This window comes from Anopheles maculipalpis, chromosome 3RL (assembly GCF_943734695.1).
Source record: "Anopheles maculipalpis chromosome 3RL, idAnoMacuDA_375_x, whole genome shotgun sequence".
Taxonomy (NCBI): domain Eukaryota; kingdom Metazoa; phylum Arthropoda; class Insecta; order Diptera; family Culicidae; genus Anopheles; species Anopheles maculipalpis.
The window spans coordinates 68662894-68685202 of record NC_064872.1 but is presented as its reverse complement, the minus strand read 5'-3'; the positions used below and the strand labels follow the sequence as shown (position 1 = coordinate 68685202).

Below are 22309 nucleotides of genomic sequence, written 5' to 3'. Positions count from 1 at the left end.
GTGTGTGTGCGCGGTCGCGCGCGTGTGCAAGAGTGTGTTGTTTCTTATCAATTGTCAAACAGTGGGAAAAGCGACCACCCGAACAGTTCACCACAGTTTCCGTACAATTCTCGGCACGCACGGGTCAGTCCGCGGTCTCCGGTTGTTTGGGGGGTTTGGTTGATCGTTTTGCGCCTAACGTACACGGGTAGAATCTGCTGTTGAACGAGGGTTCCTTTCGGGTGGCAAAGGCACCTCGTGGTGAAATTTAGGACGCGCAGTGTGCAACAGGAATCGCTGTTGGTTGGTGTTGGCGTGTTGGATTCTCGCGGGTGGCTTCATACGAGGGTCGCATAAATTAGCGAGCAGTCCACGCAGTCGTGAGGCATAGAGAGAAGGCGGTGCGCTTACACATTACAGCAACGTGCACTTACAGTGTGACCGATATAATAGTTGTGTTGTGTTCTACGCGTTTGCGGAAAACGGTGAACGGAATCTGCCGAAGGTGCGTCATTAGTTGGGAATATTATTGGGCCCTGGATGTTCTAATAGTTCTCGGAGCGATTTTTAGCTATTCGGGTGTACCACGTTGAAGGTACACAACAGTGGGCAGAAATTTCTCGATTGCTCTAGGGAAGGACCCTTACTGCGGTGAGCTCGATTTGTGTCTCCTACGAGGCTCGATTGGAAAACGACCGTCTCTGGAAGAACACCGTCCTTGGCATCGAGAAACCTAAGCAGGCCAAGGATTTAACAAACGTTGCTCTCTCTTTAGACAGCACGGAAACGAGCTTAGATAGTGCTTACGAAGGGAATCGTCCAAAATGTGTGTACAAACATTAGAGAACGCCTGTTAGAAGAGACGTAAATTGCAGTTTCTGCATTCGTTGCATCAATGGTGCGGCAATCACTAAATTGATCCTACAGTTTGCCATTATCTAGGTTTAATCTGGGACATTCCGGCCACACACACTCAGACGTCTATCGTGTGCCATCTCCCGATGTCCCATTTAACCAGTGCTGCTTGTTTCGTTTACATCTTCGCATATCTATCTAGTGCTCTGTGGTTCTCCAACTCCAAGAAGTGTGTTCTCTTCTGATCTCCTCTCCTGATACTACGCTCTAGACCGGGTTGGAATTGTTGGGTGCCTGGCCTGGCATAACGTTGGCCGTGATATGGACTACGGCGACAGCGCAGCAGCGCTCTTTGTCGCGCTCGCTCGCTCGTTCGGAACAATGTTTCCTGGGGGGGTCTGGCGTTTTCACCCGTCCCGTACTAGTGCTAGAAACAATTTTGCACTCGGTACCAGCCGGAAAGGCGGGCTGAAAGTAACAAAGCAAAGAAAGAGAGGGTTGGTTGAGTTGAAGGAAGCAAAAAAAAAAAACCGAAACGTGTTCACGCGTCTCTCAAGCACACTGTATTTGCTGGTGGGTGCCATAGGAAAAAGACTAGAACACCCGTAATCGTCTTCGTCAGGGGCCTTTTATGCTTTCTGCAGCGCGGGAAGGTGGCATGGGATTGGGGACTGGCGAGAGGAAAGACCCGCGAACTGGGGTAACCCCAACGAGGAGAATTCTCTTACGTCAGCTGATGTTGAATATCGTGCTGCTGATGATGATGATGATGATGATGGCACACAACAAACAAGCCTTAACTTCCAAAAGGCGCTGAAAATCATTTTCCGCACAGAGGGCATTGTAGCTGGAACACAAACTTAGGAGTTCCATAAAGACAAGAAGTTAAATATCTTCAAGAAAAGACACCAAACGTCTTAAAGTCGGAAAGCAAAGAGAGTATAGTTGATGTTTGAAGATCTCTCTTTGTGATGGCTGCTCTTGGTTTCGGGATGGTTGGTCAGAATAGCACAGAACCCATTTCCCAGCAATAAAACGGAAACGCGCGTTATCCGGGATAACTCATTACTCCGACGAAAACTCACTATCAAAGTGAGCATTGAGTGTGGTTGCACACGGCCTACTCTCCTTCGGGTAGAGTGATATACTTTTTACGATAATCATTATTGGTCTATTTTGCGTATTTACTTAATTTTTCATGCTACGGTTTCTTTGAAGTCTTGTACGCTTATAAATTACAGTGTAAATTCCATTTCACGGAAATTGCGTCTGCTTATTTGGTTATATATCGGGAAATGTGGATGGTCTAGTCGATAGGCATGGGGAGAATCCTATCACTAAAAGACGTCGTACCATTTAGTTACGGATTATTTAAATCAAGAAATACAAGAAAAATCAAGCCTAAAGCACTCTGTTCGATAAAATTGATGTATAAAAAAGTAAAGGATATGCAAGAAATTAACTCAAGGTTTTCCACGAATGGTTACTAGTCGATTGCTTTGTTGAACCACCAAAATTTACGATAAAATAACGTGAAGTAGAAGGACAGCGGGAACATTATCTCGTCGTTTTTTGTTGTGTGCTTCTGCCATTACGTGCAGCTGATCTGAAATGGGCAATTTTGTGGGTGATAAGAATTGGATGACCGATGCGTCGTCATGATGCTTCCCCGAATTCTGCGATGCCTGTTGCGGCGAAGGTCTGGTGTACCTCGGCTGTGGTAGGCACGTTGCAAAGAGGAACGAATGAGTTAATCTCTAAACTCATCCAATTCACCTACCGCGTGGTATCGCGCCTACGTTTAACACTCTTATCTACGATGGTAATCGTGCATTGTACGGAATATGAGTTGTACGTTCCTTCCTATATTATACCTGGTGTAGCAACAAAAAGTCCTACGGGAATTGCGTGGTGGCGATCACCTTGCCTATTTCCCCCCGTACATGATCGATCAGGTTCGGGCACATGATGCATGTGTCCCATCATCAGGTAGTGAGACCCAAATCTCAACATTGCAGTTTATTGCCACCGTGTTACGAGGATCTCTCTGCTACGGAGGACAGGAAGCGGCAGCTAACCGAAAACAACTGCACCTCCGTCGCCGTACCATCGTACATTTTGTTTACTGTGCGTGTTCCACTTTTCCGACCCTGGGGGAGGTGTGTTGGTTCCACCGCAACCGTGTTGAAGAACAGCATTATTCGTCATTGCACAGCTTTACAACAACGGGGTGGTAAGAAATATATAGGTCTCTCTTTCTCATTTTTGTGCGCTCGTAGCTCGCGGTAACCATGGTAACGAGAGACCCAGCAGCATGCTCATTAATTCCTAAGCTTTACGAGAATTGGATGAACTAATGCAGTAGGCAAGCTCTATGGACGGTGGTACACCCTTTTTCGACGAGACCGGTGCACCGATCAAAGTAGGTAGCACGCGCCCTTATCAAAATCGCACGTCAAAAGGAAAGGGATACTGGATACTGTCAAGCGAGCTAGGTTTATAGAGTGTGTGTTTACCGAGCAACACGTGTCTGTTGCATCTCCGGTACAACAACTCTAGGTTCTAGGGCTCTACTGGGGCGGGTGTTAAATGTGTATCTGCGAAAATAGTTCATTGAACAAACGAGGGTCCGACGTTTGTCGGTATATTATTGATTTACGAACTTATGGGCTGAAGTATAAGACCGGGCGGCGTGTCTTATAAAGCATTGAGAGCTAGATAGACGCTCCCCCTGTTATAATCAATTGCAATGCATTGGTAGTTGGTAAAGTAGAGGATGTGCATGGTCCTTGTTCTTACTAATACCATTGCTAGAATTGTTCCCTTTCACCCCCGTATGTTTGCTTACGAAATGGAGCACTAACCCCAAAAGCTATTTCGATGCCTAGTCCCCCCCCCCCCAACGCCGAAATGATGTGCAATCATACAAGGCAAAAGCTCTCTTCTAGTATACCCTGCAAATCGTTGCGTACCCCGCTATCGAAAGAAAAGTTCTTTGTCCAGCATTTAATCTGCCGAGGGATTCTACTCACCAACGCTGTTTTCTTGTATCAGCACCAGCAGGTACAACCCCTTCTTTGTGTCTTATGCTGCCGAAAGATATTTGCAATTCGTGATTTCTAAGGAACAGCCGCAAACTTTAGCATCGTCATAATGTTTCTACACTACGTTTCGTTCTTGCTTTCATTGTTTTGTACGTTCTGGAAGAACAGGTTCTGTTCTGGCTGTATATAAAAAAAAAACAGTTTTCATCTTGTATTAGGTTTCTTTTTTTGTTGGCAAAATAACGAGGCCACCGGATGATGGGGATGAACGCGCCGCATTGGGTGTGGTGTATTCTTCGTACTCCCTATGGCGAAATGTCTGAAACAGCTGGAATAAGTTTTGCCTGGCTAGGCGATAAAAAAAGAGCACAGAGGAGAATTTAATTTTCGATGTGGTTTTTGGCTGCTAGTTCTCTGCTGCATTTCGGTGTCCGAAGCAGCAAAAGTGTATGCTTTTAGCCATAAGCCAAAAACTTTGAAAAAAAAGTAAGAAATTGCTCTAGCATATTGTGTTGGTAAAAAGCTCTTTTAATAATAAAAAGATATTCAAAGCGAGAATAGTTAATTATAGCAATAAAACTGGTCTAAAAGGAGCACGATTTCTCTTTCTTGTCGTCCCTTTGGCTATATTTAGAAATGTCTCAAAATGTTCAATCAATGTATGATCGATTAACGAGATTATCGTCATCGTGCACTCTAAGATAGATAAATTAAGCGAACGTGTGCGTCGTCTGTCTATGACGTTCGAAGAGAGATTGAGCAGGACGTCCGCCCGTCGGATTGGTGTGTTAGTACCGAGTTGCAACAAACTTGCTCTATCTAATCCAACACGATATTCGTGCATATTTCCCTTGAATAGAATCTCGATTAGTAGATTAGCAGCAATTGAAAAGCCATTGCCTGGTGTATATAATATCCGACAACGACGGAGACGACCACGTACCACAGATAATCGATTTGAAGCATGATCGGGGTGGGTGTATGCGGTTTGATAAGACTTTCATATGAGACAGTCAAGTCTCCCCAAGGTCGCGTGCCTCGTCATTAGGTCTAATGTACCGAATAACGTCGTTAATCGGACACTTTTTGTGGACTGTGTACCTCCTGATGGTAGAACTGTGACATATAGTCTGAATAAACAAATTAAACAGGAAGAACTTAATTTGGTTTGGAATTTCTGAATTTGTTGACTTGTGAATTAACTCGTAGCTATAGCTAAAATTTTGAATGCACAAGTTCAGTTTCGACGAACAGCAATATCAGCTCACACACGATCAATATGCATTCGTCTGCAGCCCTTACCCGTATTCTTCCTTGCAAGCTTCAAAAGACTCATGCCTCATGTACTAAACAGTGTTGAGTAATTGAGTACCACAACCAACAGCAAATTGATCGTTCGGTCGCATGATGTTACATGTGTACGTACTAAGGAATTGTGCAAGTCGAACCACCGCCGCCGGTCGGTGGAACATCCGCTTTTGCAGAGGGGTGAATGTAAGGAACGTCACTCCACTCCACTCGAAATACGTGATAATTGCAATTGATTAAAGAAACGATTTTATGTCTGATTGTGTTGTGCCTTACGCCAGTGGGAGAGAGCTCTCGCGGGCTTTGGAATGTTGCCTAAATGTGCGATATCGGTGCGTTACCAGCATTGTTACTCAATTAGTAGTAAGATTTTGTACGTAGATTTCCGGCTTAGACATCTAATTCTTTGCATTGTGTTACTACGATCAGGATTTCAGCAAGCGTCAATGAGCAGCATCATGAAGATTGCTTGGATCCCTTTTAATTTAAACAATCGTTGAGCTTGAGCTGCTGAGGCGCTCTTCAATATTATCGTGAGAAAGTGGTTAAGATAGTAAATAGGTTTATGGTGTTTCACTTTTACTGAGTACCTCTGTGCATCGCATATCTTCTTCCTTCAGCGTAGTGGAGGTGATTTACTTTTGTGTACCGAGCGAGGGAATACACACAAGTTAAGGCGAAGAATTTGTGGGGCCGCGACTACGACACGAATATAATCATCGCCTTCATTAACGATTCTTCATCGCTGGTCCGTCGCCTAAACCTTGAGCTCCTTTTTGTGTATCGCCGCATTTATCGCGGGTCACTACTACCACCTACGAATGAAGCTCCGGTAAAGATCGAAAAGAAGCAAACCCCATGGCCTATCATCGAAAGACAAAGATTTTTGTTTTAGCTGTTGCTGTTTTAGCTTACCAGTGTACGTTTGGAAGTTTGGAGCAAGAGAGCGAGCTTCTCAAAATGGGATTATGTAAATAATAGTTCTTTAAGTTATAAAAATAATATTAAAATAATTCGCAATATCTGGCCACGGATAAAAATCCTTCCCCGAATAACAACCTCACATGCCTCACGTTGGAATAAAATAGTCATAACACACGTTATGCATATTAAGAGGACTTGTTTTGCCATACGGTAGCGGTGTGTGTCTGGGTTGTTCGTACACACGGTCGTTGGAATTTTCATCATGATCGTCAGCCGAACGAGATAGATCGCGCGAACGTCTCACAGTCGTGAGCAATTAACACCGCACTTTACTCACAATACTATTTGCCTATTCCCATGGCCCAGACGCTGCTCGGATGTGTTGTTGACCTGCAGTAGCAGAGTGTCCTTCTTATGTAGACATAAAGGGAAGGGAAAAACTTTAACGCGCGCATGGACGTGAAGAAAATCTTGCTCGGGCGGGCGGAATCTCGGCTGTCCTCAGCTGTGTTTGGTGATTTGCGAATACTAAACGGACGTGTCTGACTGGAATGCTGATTCGTCGAACGCTGTTTAGCAAAGAGTCCGTCCGTGTCAAAGCTATTTTCAATCGTCGGAGGATTTTGTTTTCAAAAACGGGGAATTTTTACTGCAAAATGCATCTAAACTTAGAATAAAATGTTCAGCAGAAGCCGATGTGTTTGGACAGTTAATTATTCTACCCTCCCCTATTCTGTCATAATTTATCAGTAGTTAATTCGTTTTTGCGAATCTATTTGGTTTTTTTCAATTTTGGAGATTGCTGGGAGCAATATGTATGTGATCAGCTTCTGATAAGTATTTAAGTATGTACGTGGTTTGTTGTATTGCTGGGCATAATGCGTATCTGGAAAGGAGACGGATTTTTTTTCCGAAATCAGAATTATATCTAGGAATCGGGTATACTTTCTTGAAATTTCATTACAGTCTTTGAAGGCTTTGAAGAAATATTTTTCCGACTTCGAATATTTCCAAAAGAAAGGGAAAGTTGAAGGTTGAAGCAGCACGATGACATTGATTGAGCATGAAAACTGTATTTCCTTTGTGTCTCTTTGTTTTGCTTATACATTGCATTGCAATAAAACTAACCATGTCCGTTTCCGCTTTTAATTTCTGCCATAGGAGGTACCACTCATCCCGCTCGCTCGATCAACGACCCAATGCTGCCCCGGATCGTGTAACGCTTCAAGACGACGCCGGATTCCAATCGGCGATCACCCTACACACACGCACGCACACCCTCCACATACACACACACACACTTCAACCCTTTTAAGCACACAACAGGTACCTCAAGACACCGTTCCGCGCACGGAGAAGGGACCGGCATAAGTGAGTGCTGCGTTTTCCCAGAGATAGATTTAATGTTGTGCTGTGGGTAGAGCCTCATCAAAGTAACAAACAACAACGCAAAAGCGAACCCCAAAATGGCCAAATTCAGTGGGAAAAAATGTCGCCTCTTGACGGTGATGTCGTTGACGGTGTTTTTCTTCTTTGTCGAAATCGTCGTCGGCTATCTGACGAACTCGATGGCCCTGGTGGCCGACAGTTTTCACATGCTGGGTGATATAGCGGCGCTAGTGATTTCCTTCCTTTCGATTAAGGTAAGTACTGGTAATTTGAGCCTTTTTTAAATACACACTCACACACACCAACTAACAAACGTTTAACCCACCTTTCCCGGGCGGGTTTTTGGCTTTTCTCCAGATGTCACCAAAGAAGTGGTCGAAAAACACATTCGGTTGGGCACGGGCGGAAGTGCTCGGTGCGCTGGTGAATGCAGTATTCTTAGTGGCACTTTGCTTCAGTATTACTATCGAGGCGTGTAAGAGGTAAATGCTAATGAAACTGAAGCTTCACATTAAATAAGTGGTGGATTCTAACTGTGTTTCAATTTTTATTCCAATACCCATATCCAGATTCATCGAGGTGGAACATATCCACGAGCCCGAGCTGCTGATTGCGGTCGGTGTGATTGGACTGTTGGTGAATCTGCTCGGCCTTTGCCTATTGCACAGTGAGTAGCGTGGTGAAAGCCGAAGAATAACGCCAGAGCAACGCAAGATAACGTATTTCTCCCCCCAACCCCCCCCCCCCCCCCCCCCCTCCCGTTTTTTCCAGAGCACGGGGGAGGACACATTGGACATTCGCACGGTGGTGGACTGTCGCAGGCAAAGCAGATAAGCGGTTCGCATGGTAACCTGGGCAATACGGACGACAACGAAGACAAATCATTCATGTATCAGCAGGTAAAGGAAGCATAATGATGGTCCCATGGGTGGGGCGGTAGTGGGCACAGTTAATCACTTCTATCGAACGATCGATAGTGATCGATTGGAAAGGGAGGGTTTTTTTTTGTTACACAATGTAAAAAGCAAAACCAGACTTTAATGACAGGCAAATAAGCGGTTTGGGATACAAAATTTAAAGCGACCGTTCTTCCAACATAGTTAGCATCTATCCATCGTTGTAGCGGCGGCACATAGCGATAGAAACACACTCACAATCACACATACAATCAATCACTTTTAACAATCGATAATCCTACATTGAAGCACAGCTCTCGAACACCGGGCGTCGTAGTTACAGGGTATCCCGAGATTATTTTTTTTTACACGTTCCCATATATTTTTGAGCTCGTCCCAAGGCGAGAGCACTCTGAGGAACTCTAAAATTGGAACCCTGAATTATAAAGAAAATAATTCATTTTCACAATAATTGCCGTGTTCCTTAAAACAAGGGGATACATCGCTGTCCAATTTAAATCGTGCTAAAAATAATGTTCACAAATATTTATTATCTGTATAAAATCATTTATAAGTAAAGTTATGTGAAAATTAGTTATTTATATACACTGATGTAAATTCAAACAAGTTATATTGACAGCTTTAAAGCGTTATTCAGAGTGAATGCTCATAAATTTAGTAGGAGTAGGAGAAACCAAAAATGTATTGGGACGTACCAAAAATTGCGAGACAAGAACAAAAATATACGGGAACACGTCAAAAAACCTCGGGATACGAACCATGGGATATTGTTAAAAATTACCGGGATACCCTGTATAACCGGTAGAGAACTAAGTGTTTACATTGTGTGTGGTCACACTGTGATTGATCGGTGCGCGTCATCATAATCAGCTTTTAATGTGTCGTTTGTTGTATCTTTCGCTTTTCTTTTCTTTCCTTTAGAATGGTACGGCGGCGAAAAAACCATCCCACCATGGCCATTCGCACGATTCCTCGCAGATGAATATGCGTGGCGCTTTCCTGCACGTGCTAAGCGATGCACTCGGCAGCGTGGTCGTGATCATCAGTGCGTTGGTAAGAATCCGAATCATGCTTGTTAAAGATTGAAACTAATGCTCTCTTTCCCTCGCTCGCTCTTGCAGATTGTTAAATTCACCGACTGGAAGTACAAACTGTACATGGATCCGGCCCTATCGGTGCTGCTGGTAGCGCTGATCCTGAACTCCGTGTGGCCTTTGCTGCGTGAATCGGCGCTCATACTGCTGCAAACCGTCCCGACGCACATACAGGTCGATGCGATACAGCGCCGGCTGCTCGAAAAGGTGGACGGTGTGCTGGCGGTGCACGAGTTCCACGTGTGGCAGCTGGCCGGTGATCGGATCATTGCGTCGGCACACATCCGGTGCCGCAATCTGTCCGAGTACATGAAGATTGCCGAACGGGTGAAAGAATTCTTCCACAATGAGGGCATCCACTCGACCACGATACAACCGGAGTTTGTTGAGATCGAGGCACTTAATAGCTATTCAGGTGCGTTGCTGTGAGGAGCTCGGAACTTGTGAATATAGGATGTAATAATAACGATGTTTCCTTTCTTCTTTGCGTTTTTCCCTCCTCCGCTGATTCATTGCAATCGTATATGCAGGTTCGGACGGGTTTTCAAACAGCTTGAATGGCAGTGCAACACAGGACTGTTGTGCCCTAGACTGTCCAACGACGGATGAAAGTAGTTGTATCAAAGCTACATGCTGCCAAAACAACAATAACATTAAGGTACGTACCCAGGGGTGGGGATATTGGGTAAAAGAATGATAAGGGGCGAGGAGAATATCGCGGGGGACAGTACAGTAAAGAACTAGAGTCAATAATGATCGTTAATGGCGTTCTTCCAGTCAACCGTGACACGTTGTCTTTTTCGTTTCGTGTTCGTGTGTGTCAATGTTTGTGTGCCGTTTTTCTCCCTCTTTTCTACGCATTATTCTTATGTTTTCTTTTTGTTTTTCTTTATTTTTCTCTCACCTTGGCCATTTCTTTTAACACGGGGGTCGCACGACGATTTTTTTTATTCTTTGTTTTGCCTATTTTCAACGAAAATCAAAACTTGAACTAAAAAAAAATACAAACAAACAAACCGGATGCTCAAATAAACAACACCTGCGTACTCCGTGTATCCTCGTTAGCCGGTGGTGGTAATCGATAAGGGAACGGACTCATGCACTCCATCCGGCACTAGTAGAGCTTTTGAAGGCGACCAGCCGGAGAGCTCGTTTGCCGGGGAACCAGGCATATCTGGCGAATCGAATGCTACCGATGCACTGTTGCCTGGTTCGGGGCAGCGTCGTGGCGTAATGCTGGTGAAGCAGGAACAACTAGACGATGAAGAGGAGGATTGAACCTGGACCAAAAAAACAAAACAAAACAAAAAAACTAAATCCTACAACGAAGTTGAAGCAAACAGCCGAAAGATATCGTGGAAAAGGGGAGACGTGGGAAATGAGTACATTTTTTTCTCTCAGCCAAAGGCCACTTATATGTGCGTGCGTGTGTGATGAAGCGTGTATGCGTTTCGGTTTATTGATATGATGGGCATTTTGATGATTATTTTGACCCACCTTCTTCACCGGCAGGATCTGGTGCAATTGGGTTTGTTGGAGGTGGTAGATGGGTTTAGCTAGATCATTTTGCCCCCCGGGGGAAGACAAAATGGTTACAGGCAAAACAGTAAAAGGAACTAAATTCAAAAATATAGTCATAGGTCATAAAAGAGAATTAAATTAGGTAATATTTTCCGTACACTTTGTCTATTAGAAGAAACATATTGGTTTTACATTTATAAAACCACATGCGAAGTATAGTGTGAAACGATAATTTGTGCGCCTAAAGCAAGCAGCTCCTCTTCAATTGACGATCATATTTTTTTATATATTCTAAAATTACTTTTATAAAAGTTTACAGTTGAACGCAAAACAACAGAAACGATGTAGCAAACTTTGTAGCTACTAAGTATTTAATATTTTGCTCACAACTTTTCACATCGCGAGGCCGTAGAATCTTGCGATCGACAGCGAAGTGCCGGGTTAGTAAAAGTAAAAGCATGTAAAAAAAATACCACTGAACGTGTTCAACGCACGGTAAACTATAGACGACCGGTGGACAGCATAGGCGAAAAAAACACTACATACATAAAGTGTAGCGTTGTAAGATGATTGGACGAAACAGATACAGCTTTCGACCGACAACGATAACGAAGTAAAGAATGATTAGGAAGTAAAGAATGATCTTAAAGATGGCAGATAAGTAGCAGTCTGTGCGCGCAAGTGGTTTGGGGTGGAATAGGCTGGTTCCGTTGTACGATGATTAACTACCTCGGCAGTACAAACAAACGAAGCGTAGTCAAATTATTAGTATTATTTTGTAGTGAAATAAATGAAAACCCCTGTTCAACGAGAACGCGCCATTTGCAGATTTGTAAAATTGCTCCGTAAAATATTACACAGACGCTTTACAGTAAGGTGATAAATCCGCCGAGCAGATAAGCGGTGCACAGTGTTGGCCAAAATAATAAGACGAGATATTTTTTGTGCGTAAATTGATGGGAAATGGGTTTATTTTTTATTTTATTTTAGTATGGTATTTAGTGTCTTAGCTCACGTGAAGCGGGTGATGCAGTCGCAAGGTCTTACGAACCACGAAACGGTCCACGAAAAATTGCTGTTTTTGGTTGAAACTTTTTGACAGGAGATACGTACGTATGGAAAAGTATATTAATTGCTACACTTAATCCAAATGGATTTAATTTAAGATGAATCATGGAACAGAATATTCGTTTCGCGCTCCGGGAGCTTCGTCAGCCGAAAGCTGGGACCTAAGTAATAAGGTGTCGCTTCCACTTTTTTCGGACATCTTGTTGTCAAAGGATGGGGAAAGGTTAAAGAGAAGGAGATTGGATGGCGTGTAAGGAAGAGGTGCGATATCAGGAGTCAAAAAAATACTTTACCATTGTTTTCTGGATTAGAGTTACCAGAAACCGGTAACACCGAAGAGCAATTCACCAATAGAGAGGGCCTTGACAACCTCGTCTCCTTTCTAACGACTCCAAGCCAAGCATTTGGCGTCGTATTTTATAAGAAGGTAACGGGGTGTTATGCCGACCCAGGAAACGTCTGAAAAAGAATGATTGAATCCTGTTCTAATGTACTGCGACGAAATTTGCCAAGAAATTTGGACACTGCTGAGAACTTTTGACAACCTGACAGGAGTTGATGAAAAGTATCTTACTTTTCATCAACTCCGTCTTAAATTTTGAGAAAATTTCGCATGAACCCCAAATTTTGTATCAAAACTTCTATTTTGCTTTCACAATTTGGTTTTATGTTGAATGTACTGACTGACCGTCTGGCCGTTCTGACTCCCATATCAAATATTCACAACGGTAATGCGCCCGGACGACGAAGTCTGGGTCCATAATTTCTGCTGCATTTTACGATCATACCTAACATTTTGTCGGATGAGAGATTAATAGTTTTAGGGATCGCTTTGAGAAAAATAATCAAACAAAACATATTCCCCGATGAATTAGTAATTTTTTTGTAAATCGCTTTACTACTTTACATTATTCAAACAAGCTGGTCTTATTGCTTTGTCCAACGCTGTACGTTAGCGACAACCGCATCAAGTCTGGCGCTGTCTCGCCCTTATCTGCACACCCGTGTCTCTGTGTGCGATTATTGCACAAGAAAGTAACAACATTTTGTTACATATTAACGTAATTTGGTGCTTTAATATTAGCGAATGGCAGAGTAGGGATGTACATATACCTCCTGAGTCCTTTTTTTTTTTGTATTCTTTGGGTCTGTTCCACGCGCGTTTCACATTCTGCAGGGCCCGTCTGTCTGTACGGTTGCTGCTGTCCATTGTCTGGACTCGTGCTGCCGCTTGGAGTGTGCAATTTGTGCTGACGTTGATGGTATTGGTGTTGCACATTTGCTGCAACCTCAGCCAACAGCGAGCCTGATAGGAAAGAAAGAACGGGTTGACTGGCTGGAGGGACAAAGCAATGCAACGCTTCATAGAATGCTCCAGATCTAGCCCGATGGCGAGCGTTGGCTCTCGCCTTCCTGTCTGGCAAAGTAGAACCGCGCGCCACCATTCCCTGCTTCTCCTACGGATCACCGTACACGTTCTAACGTTCCCGACTGCAAATGCATCCCATACATCGTTTCTGGAGCGACTATCCCGATGCCGGGAATGGAGTGGTGAAAGGAACCAACAAAAAAAAAAGGAGAGGATGCGTTTGCGCAGAAGGAAAGCTTGGATGTGTGTGCATTGGCAATTCCGGGTTCACACCGGTTGAAAAGGAAATGGGAACACACGGGCGTTTTGTACGTCCGTGTTTTTTTTTTTTTTTGGGTAAAATTTTTAGCTGATTGTAGGAAAATTATGGTATGTTTAATGGTTATAGAATTATTACTATAATTAGCGATATTTTTTCTTAACATCGGATGATTTGTAAGCTACTGGTAGGATCCAACATCCTACTACTTACCTGTCCGTTAGTGTCCGTTGATTAAATTTATCAATTTGAAATATAGGTAATCAGACAAAAGATCCTATCGAAAACTCGTTGCTACTACTGTGTCCCCACCCACCGACCATGAGGGAGTGTGACTGTTTGTCTATCAAAACAACGCCTGTGTCTTTATCGATTTACTCAGTCGCGATGGTAAATAAACAACATCCGGCAGAGCAGCTTCTAGGGAGATATAGTCCATTCGGAAATAGTGCACCACCACCACCGGCTGGATTCGCGTATGTGTGTGTATGTTTTTTTTTTTGGTGCTTCCGTTTGCGCCCACCCTTTGTTTACTAGCTCCAGCAGTCTGCCTAGGCATCGGCGTTTATGCACTGCGCCGGCGGGTTAAAGCGCGGCTATAGGAAGAACCGGGATATGGATGCTTGCGCTTGGGTGCGAATGCACGAACGAACTAAAAACCCGAACACCCGAAGAGCGGAGTTCTTGTGTGGAGAGGGCAGAGGGATAGATCCTAACACACAACACATTCCACAGCATATTTGCGGCAAGAAGAGGAGTTTTCCAGCCAGCCAGCCAGCCAGCCAACCGACCAAACAAGCCAGTGCATCAACGTTCCCCAGGCACGTACTACACACCAGTGCCGACGCTGACGGCAAGTGAAAGCGGCGGACACTTTTCCGAGTGTATGCAGTTCGGGTTTTCCGGTGCATACGAACGAGGCAAATAGTAGCACGGCCGTAGAAAGTGGGCAAGTCGAGTCAATCGTTGGCAGTAGTGCACCAGCGAGCGCCAGACTAGACGGGGTGCCCAATATATACAGACCGTCACAGCCCTTGAAAGCTATAGGACCGTCGCGTCGTTTGTGTCCCCTTCCCGCGAGTCGTCGTGTCTCCTCCCAAGTTGTGCTTTACCAAGAAAGAACTACTAGAAAGGGAGTAATATTGTGGAAGTGTTGCTTTTTTTGCTTCCATTTTACTTGACTGTTCCTTCGAACACTGGTGAAATAGACGCACAGTGTAGTAGTTGCGTGCCAATAGAAATACGGGGACACACAACCATTTTGTTATGGAGATTTTGTTTTAGACGCGAGGGAGGGTGAAGATATTTGCTTGGAACTAAAACTAGCGATTTTTGTAGATGGTACTGTTGAAGTGAAGGTGTTAAAGTGGTTACTAGTTTAATGGTGGCAAAGCAAGCGCTATGAGTGAAACGGTTATCATTTCGAAAACAAGCCCCAGACAACGGTCCCAACCAAGGGAACCACCGACGGCCGCAGGCGAGAAAATAGTAGGTAGCAAAAGTAAGGCCACCGCAGCCGCATCGCTGGTAATGGTGAAGGAGCTAGTGCACCGGGACAGTAGCCGGCTGGTGAAGGATCTGATGGCACTGTTGGCCATCCGGGAAGCGACCAAGGAAGCACAATCAAACGATGGCGAGCTGGCAAAGCGGGATGAAGTGTGCCCGCACAAAAACCGGCCGGGCGGCGGCGATACAACGGCGAAACAACGCGACGAAGACCAAGAGCAGCAGCAGCAGCAGCAGCAGCACGGTGGTGGGACCAAGACGGTGGTGGCTGCAGTTGCATCACTGCTGCATCACACGGCAACGAAAGAGTTTTCGTCGCTAGCCGGGGAAATTATAGCTATTGCCGACGACGATACGACGACTAGCAACGACGACGATGAATTGATGCTGCACGCAGACGCAACGGCTGCACCGGAACCACCACTGCACACGAAGGAAAAATTCACCGAACAGCAGAAGGGATTGCCGGTGACGGGTAGGAGAGAACGGCCGGTATGCGATGCGGCGGAGCACCGGTGGGATCAACAACGGACAAAAGCTGATGCGTCGCCGAGCATGGTCGCCGTGGTTGGTAATGTGTCGCAACATCAGCACCCTACCGCGGGATGTTTTCTGTCTGGGCCGGTTCCGGTTTCACCATCGCCGGTTGTGTGTAGTCTGGAGCGTTCCGGCACTCCCATTCCGACGTTTACTGCTGCTGCTGCTGCTGCTGCTGCGTGTTTGGAAACGGACCGTCCGGTTGTGCTAACGCTCGAGCAAAAGCTGGACAAGCTGCTGGACAGTGTGGTGAAGATAAAGGCAGACATGCACCGGCGTATCGATCGTCTCGGGAAGCGTGTCGAACAGATACATCTGGACGTGCAGCTCAACATAGACAGTACGGATCGTGCATTGTTGCGGAACGATTTACTGCTAATCGGAATACCGCACCGCGAGCGGGAAGATCTACAACAATGCTTTCGTGCCGTGTGCCGGGCACTTGAGTACAGCGAACAGGACATTCCGCAGGTAGACATCCGGCGGCAGCGTGCGCCGGGTGGTGCGGCAAACCGTCGGGTTCTGACACCGCGTCCCGGAGGACAAAAACTTCCCACCGATTCCACTAACGGAGGACCAGCCGAACCGATCTCCCCGCCGGCACCGATCGTAGTGGAGTTTATGTTTAAAACGTTACGCGATCAGTTCTACCGTGCGTACCAAGCGAAACGTGTCCTTCGGCTGACGGACATTGGTTTTGCCAGTGATCGCCGATTTTTCGTGAACGAGGTACTGACCAAATACAATCAGAAGCTGATGGCGGAAGCGGTACGACGCAAACGGCTCGGACTGCTCCACTCGGTGTACACCGTCGATGGGCTCGTGTACGTGCAGCGTATGGCCGGAGAAAAGGGTACCAAAGTGACCAGCTTTTCCAGCCTGAACTGATTGCGGGAAAACAGTAGTGGTGGTGGTAGTGAAAATTTGTAGAATTTTTCATATCGCGCAAAGAAACACACAAACAGGGGTCGAAACTAATAACTTATATAAATTAATACAACCAACAACAAAAAAAAAAAACGCAAAAACAAAGCTGCCATTTTACGGAGAAAAGAGAGATAAACCAAGAGAAATGGATAAGGAGGGAACATGTGAAAGGGAAGTTGATAAGGAGGATAAGGAGGGATAAGGAGGGAACATGTGAAAGGGAAGTTGGTGAGAAATATGCAAAGGAAAATAGAAAACACAGATGATAATGATAACAGAGCGTTGTAAGTGAAGTTGTATGAAATCGATTTATTACTACTATTCTTCTACTTGATAAAGAAAAGCAGATAAAACAACACACACACAGAGACAGCAAATATGTTTGCTAAAAAGAGAGAGAAAGTATTACGAAGACGTTCAACTATATTGCGGATAAAACTATATGAAATTTATATATATACAATCGAAGAAATCGAAACAAAAAAAGCAAGAAAACAGAGAAGATGACTCAAAAGATGATGTTATTGGATAAAGTAGAATAAGGATATTAGGCAGAGACAGTATGAGGTGATCAAACACAAGAGCAGAGAGAGAGAGAGAGAGAGAGAGAGAGAGAGAGAGAGAGAGAGAGAGAGAGATAAAAAAATGGAGTAAAACTATTAGAGAGTTATATTTTACCGTGTAGTCCTAAGCTGAGACATGGGAGTTTAATTACACGAAAAGCTAAAAAGTAAAATGGCCACATACACACACCACTCGATGAAAAAGACGCATGAGGACCCGGGGGGCGCCTCATAAGATATTTGTTGGAATGAAGAAGGTTTATTGAACGTATTGGACGCATTAATTAGGTTTAGTTTTATTTAATATAAAAAAAGAGGAGGAAGAGAGAGAGAGAAAAAAACAGTGAAATAGATATATATTATGTATGGGTTGGAAAGGAGGCGCAGATGATACTTAAAACAAGCAACAAACAGGAACTGAAGAAGTTGTGAGACGCGTTTTTTAGCTGTGATGATGAAACAGACTTTACTGTAAAAAAAAAGGAAAAAAGCTGTGCAACCGTGAAATCCGCAGAGCAGACCTAAAGGCTGGTAGATGAAGACACCACAACAAAGGGGAGACACAGCATACATATATTGATATACCCATGTATCTAAGTTAACTTTAACATCCGGCGGCGAGAACGCTCAAAATCGTAAAGACACCGGAGACACATCCCGGAGGATGTTTGCCAGGTTACGAATTATATTGCAATTAAAAAGACTTTGTACTTTGGAAAGAACCGAAGAACTCTAGAGAAAAAGAAATAGAGGAAGACAGGAATACACGAAAATAATATAAAGAAACGTTGCATTCTTTGCGATAGGCTGTAACACAGAAGAGTATATATACATAAAATGGTAGAAGATTATATTGTAGAAGGAAAACAAATGAAGGTACGATGTGTGGGAACGTGCCCACGTGCCCATCATTCGGTTCCACACGTTCTACAAGCGCTCGCCAGACAGCGAAAAGCGGGAAGTGAGCGTATATTTGTCTTTATACTTGGAAAAAAAATCTAATCGTTAATCGTTCTCCCGCTAACAACACACACACACTTCTATTACGATAATTTAGAACTATTTTAATTGCTCCTGCACACACACACACATTAAAGCCATGTTGCGAGATCGAGAAGCTGTTTTGAATTTGTTTTCTACTTTAGCCGCATAGTACGTTGCTGTGTGCTGTATTAAAGTGGACGAACTATACGAAAAGGAAGAGATATGTTGAACTATTATCACGAAAGCTCCTTCGGAGAGCTCTACATGGAACCGGAAACTCTTAAGAAAGTGGACAGAGACAGAGAGAGAGAAAGAGAGAGAGAGAGAGAGAGAGAGAGAGAGAGAGAGAAAGAGTGGTTTATTTTATATGTGCTTAAGATGTGGAAGCAGATGAAGACATAGGTGTTTTTTATAATGTTCTGTTATTTTGTTGAGCTATCATAATTATGTTGATGAAACACGCAAATACGAAAAAGGAAAAAGTAGATTAGAAAGAGGAAGGAAGAGAATGGGAAACGAGAAATTTAAAAAAATAAATGAAAAACACTATTAAAGGCTGATTCAAATAACACTTTAACAAGAAGAGGATAATACCATACAGATTAAACACGAAGAGAAAACCCAGAGCTAAACCTATCAACTCTATTCGTATATATTATATATATAAACGTTTCCTAGAGAGAACAAATCGACTGATCAATACGGATGATGATGGATGAAGAAAGTAGCCAACGTGCTGAAACATAAGATTGTTGTGTCCCTACTTTTTGTGATGCCCGATCCCTTGTCTGCGATGTTTTGTGTGCGTTGTGAAAACTATTTTTCCCAACTTCTCCAAGACTCAGTGTCCTGTGGTGGGATCCGCTGGAACGAAATACAGCATGTGCAATAAGTGGCGAAACAGTATGGGGGGCGAATAAAATAAAACGATAACATTAGAGAATCCTTCCAAAACAGAAACCATTCACATAGAAAAAAAACGAAAAACTTTGACATTAAAGACAGAGAGAGAGAGAGAGAGAGAATAGCGATTATTCATCAATATTATATTATATATATATTCTATCAATGCCACTAAACCTAATCTATCATCATTCATCTAACTAAGCAGCATACATACAAGAGCGATCCTTTCCTTTCGATTTATTCAACTACCTAAAAACGAAACGAGAAATAATAAAAAAAAACATTGTAGAACATACATGCCGAATACTACACGTTACTTGGTAGCAAACAAGCATTAGAAACGATCTACTCTTTCTCATAAAACACACATACATTCACAGCAGTGGTCGTACAAGAAACAAATGAAATGATTGTAATAAAACCCTATGGAACCGTTTGTGAACCAACGTTGATGGCTTTTATTTACTTGCTGATTAAATTCCGTCCTCTTAATAGTATCTCTGTCCCTAGATGTATAGCCTAAAAAAAAAGACTTCACGAACTGGGTCGTCCGGTGCTATTCTCATGACATGACCATCCCACCAGAGAGTCTAGTGTACAGAGAGATCACTTTACACCTGATAGAACTTGTAATTGTTCCTATATTTGAGTGCTGTTCATCCCTGATTTCTGATGCTGTAGTATGACAGAGATCTGACTTTTAACACAAAATAGGGGGAAATTTTGAACCTTCAAAGGTTATTATCTTTTTGTACATCATCCCTGAGCTGTGGCACATTTTGCCCCTAGGAGGCTCGGAAAAGTGGAAGTTGGGGGCCCCAGTGTCCTTGTGTTTCCGCTACGAGGAAGACGCAAAAACCCCACGACCGCTGATTTTGCATACCATAAAACATTCCACTGCATCTACCTTAGCTCGGGGGCCTCCCGCAGCTGCTTAGTTTGCTGTCTGTTAAACTCACCACAGTCCCTGTCGCATATCTCTATTATCTGATGTCTGCTCATGTCAGGACCTGAACTGACTCATTGGAAATGTTCCTCGAAGTGTCCTTCTCTAACGAGTCAACCTAGGTTGGTGAAGGTTGGCTGCGGAAGCTTTAACTCTCCTGACAGCAAGGAGTGAAGCTGTTGCTCTGCCATCTTCTTCGGGTGTTTGCGATCTGATCACTATTCTGTTCTGAAGATCTCCTGGAAGAAAATCGTGCAAAAATAATGGGTTCATAATAATATTGTTTGCTTCACTTTTCCCTATCGGAATCGTTACAGAATCAACCATCATCACCGACACCCTCGCCCTTCTTATGCCGCCAAAGAAGTTCCAGAAGCGGGAACGATGTAGAATCTGGTAAGATGGTTACTATCGAGGAGCATCACGGACACTTGCTAATGTGCCTCTCTCTCTCTCTCTCTCTCTCTCTCTCTCTCTCTCTCTTTCTCTTTCTTTCTCCCTTGCACAGGTTCTCTGCTTGATCAGCACAATCGAACAGCATCGAACGACGATGCGCTGCCAAAAATTACTGTCTGACAGACAAATCCCTTAAACAGTACCAACCCTAAGGCCCATCTATCATCATCCATCGGAACGCGCGGCACCGAAAGGCAGGTGAACGGAGTCGTATCTAGAGAAGGTAACCGAGTAAAGGAAGCAACCGGAAGCAATGGAGTTAATCACGTGCAAAGGCAAACGGTTCCGCTGGACGGCAAGTTGTTGTTGAATCTGCAATCGAGTAGGCTGTATCGAACGCGTCGCCATGGTAGCGATACTAGTGTTGTTCGTGATGAGCACGAAGATCATTTGACATTGACCGCCGAACAACAATCGAACGGAGCGGATTTATCGTCCGGTAATTTAACCACTACTACGCAAAGATTGTACAGTAGTTTGGCTGTGATGCCACCGGCATGCAGTTTGTTGGAGAGTTACGTTACCGGAACCGGTTCACCGTTGCGTAATCTGTACTGCCAGTGCAAGCACCATCATCACCACGCGATACAGTGAACCACATGGATAAGGCAGTAGGCAATAATTCGCCAGGAGTAGTTTAGTTTCGATTTTTCCCTTCCCGATGTCGTAGAATCTTATCCAGTTTGATTTTCATCTTGTAGGATTAAACCAAAAGATAGAAAATGGACGCCGAGGACGTCAATGCGATTGGTGATTTTAGGAGTTTTGTTTACAAATTGTTGATGGTAGTTGGATAACGTTTATCCTATCTGCAAGAACCGTGGAACCGGAAGCAACCGCTTGGAAGGAAGGCTGGTGATGGACATTCAAATTGTTGCCTTTATTTCACACAAACATACAAAGAGAGAGAGAGAGAAGAGTTACTTATTTAGTGCGCAAAACCCTCGTTGTGTTATGAGCTGAGCTGAGCAGAACAGGTACGGCATTAATTAATCTAGAGTGAGACATGAGGACAAACATCCAGTAGGGACAGAAATGCAAGAGAATAGTTTATACACGTAATATATTTAGTAGCAAAAAGGAGCAAAACAAGCGTCTGTAGTGTGTGCTGTAAATGAAACACACACACACACACACACATCCAGAGAGAGAGAGAGAGAGAGAGAGAGAGAGAGAGAGAGAGAGAGAGAGAGAGAGAGAGAGAGAGAGAGAGGGAGTGGTTGTGTGCGGACGTTTTGTTAATAGTTTTCAATCCCATTTCTGTTCCTTTCAAATCCGCAGAAAGTGTTCTTATTTGCCGGATGTGCAATAATCGAAATTGCAATCTGAGAGATTGAGGAAGACAGAGAGAACGAGCGAAGAGAAGATGCGAGCAATTTTTAAAAACGAATTTCATAGCAGCGCTGGGATGTGGTTGACGGTGCTGGGCTCAAACTATATCCCGTTGTACTGTAATAAGGTACGCACTATTATACATATATTTCTATATTTATCGTTTAGATGGGTTACTCTACCCTAACTATAGCTGCTTGGTTAAGTGGTCAGAATTACCCCCCCCCCCCCCCCCCTTCTAACCCCCCAAACAAAAGAACAAAGAAAAAACTTAGCGAACAGACAGGGAACGTTGTTACGTTATTGGAGCTTAGTTTTACAAGCGTGTGTAACCATTAAAATTTCAACTTAGACCGATGTTGAACCGTTAAGTGGGAGAATTGTGCTTTACAGCAGTGTCAGGCAGGTGTAATCATCGGCAGGTG

At 44.0% G+C, this 22309-nt stretch overlaps 3 protein-coding genes across 3 annotated transcripts in view; 2 read left to right on the top strand and 1 right to left on the bottom strand.

Moving 5' to 3' along the window:
* LOC126562554 (guanine nucleotide-binding protein subunit beta-1) overlaps positions 1–22309 on the bottom strand; it is a 99544-nt gene that overhangs the window by 38580 nt on the left and 38655 nt on the right. The gene's annotated exons all lie outside the window — the stretch shown is intronic.
* LOC126562278 (zinc transporter 1) lies at positions 7556–20742 on the top strand. Its single transcript, XM_050218739.1, has 9 exons — positions 7556–7753; positions 7857–7981; positions 8069–8166; positions 8271–8398; positions 9338–9469; positions 9538–9925; positions 10041–10168; positions 20414–20492; positions 20605–20742. The coding sequence occupies exons 1-9, from the start codon at positions 7577–7579 to the stop codon at positions 20670–20672; spliced, it is 1323 nt and encodes a 440-aa protein (XP_050074696.1). The 5' UTR covers positions 7556–7576; the 3' UTR covers positions 20673–20742.
* On the top strand, positions 15125–16658 carry LOC126562080 (uncharacterized). The gene has a single exon (XM_050218491.1). The coding sequence runs from the start codon at positions 15129–15131 to the stop codon at positions 16656–16658; it is 1530 nt and encodes a 509-aa protein (XP_050074448.1). The 5' UTR covers positions 15125–15128.

Coding starts and splice junctions, on each gene's coding strand:
- LOC126562080 (XM_050218491.1), top strand. CDS start 15,129: ATGAGTGAAACGGTTATCATTTCGAAAACAAGCCCCAGACAACGGTCC.
- LOC126562278 (XM_050218739.1), top strand. CDS start 7,577: ATGGCCAAATTCAGTGGGAAAAAATGTCGCCTCTTGACGGTGATGTCG. Junction 9,470..9,537: donor TCGTGATCATCAGTGCGTTG/GTAAGAATCCGA, acceptor TCGCTCTTGCAG/ATTGTTAAATTCACCGACTG. Junction 10,169..20,413: donor AAAACAACAATAACATTAAG/GTACGTACCCAG, acceptor GAATCGTTACAG/AATCAACCATCATCACCGAC.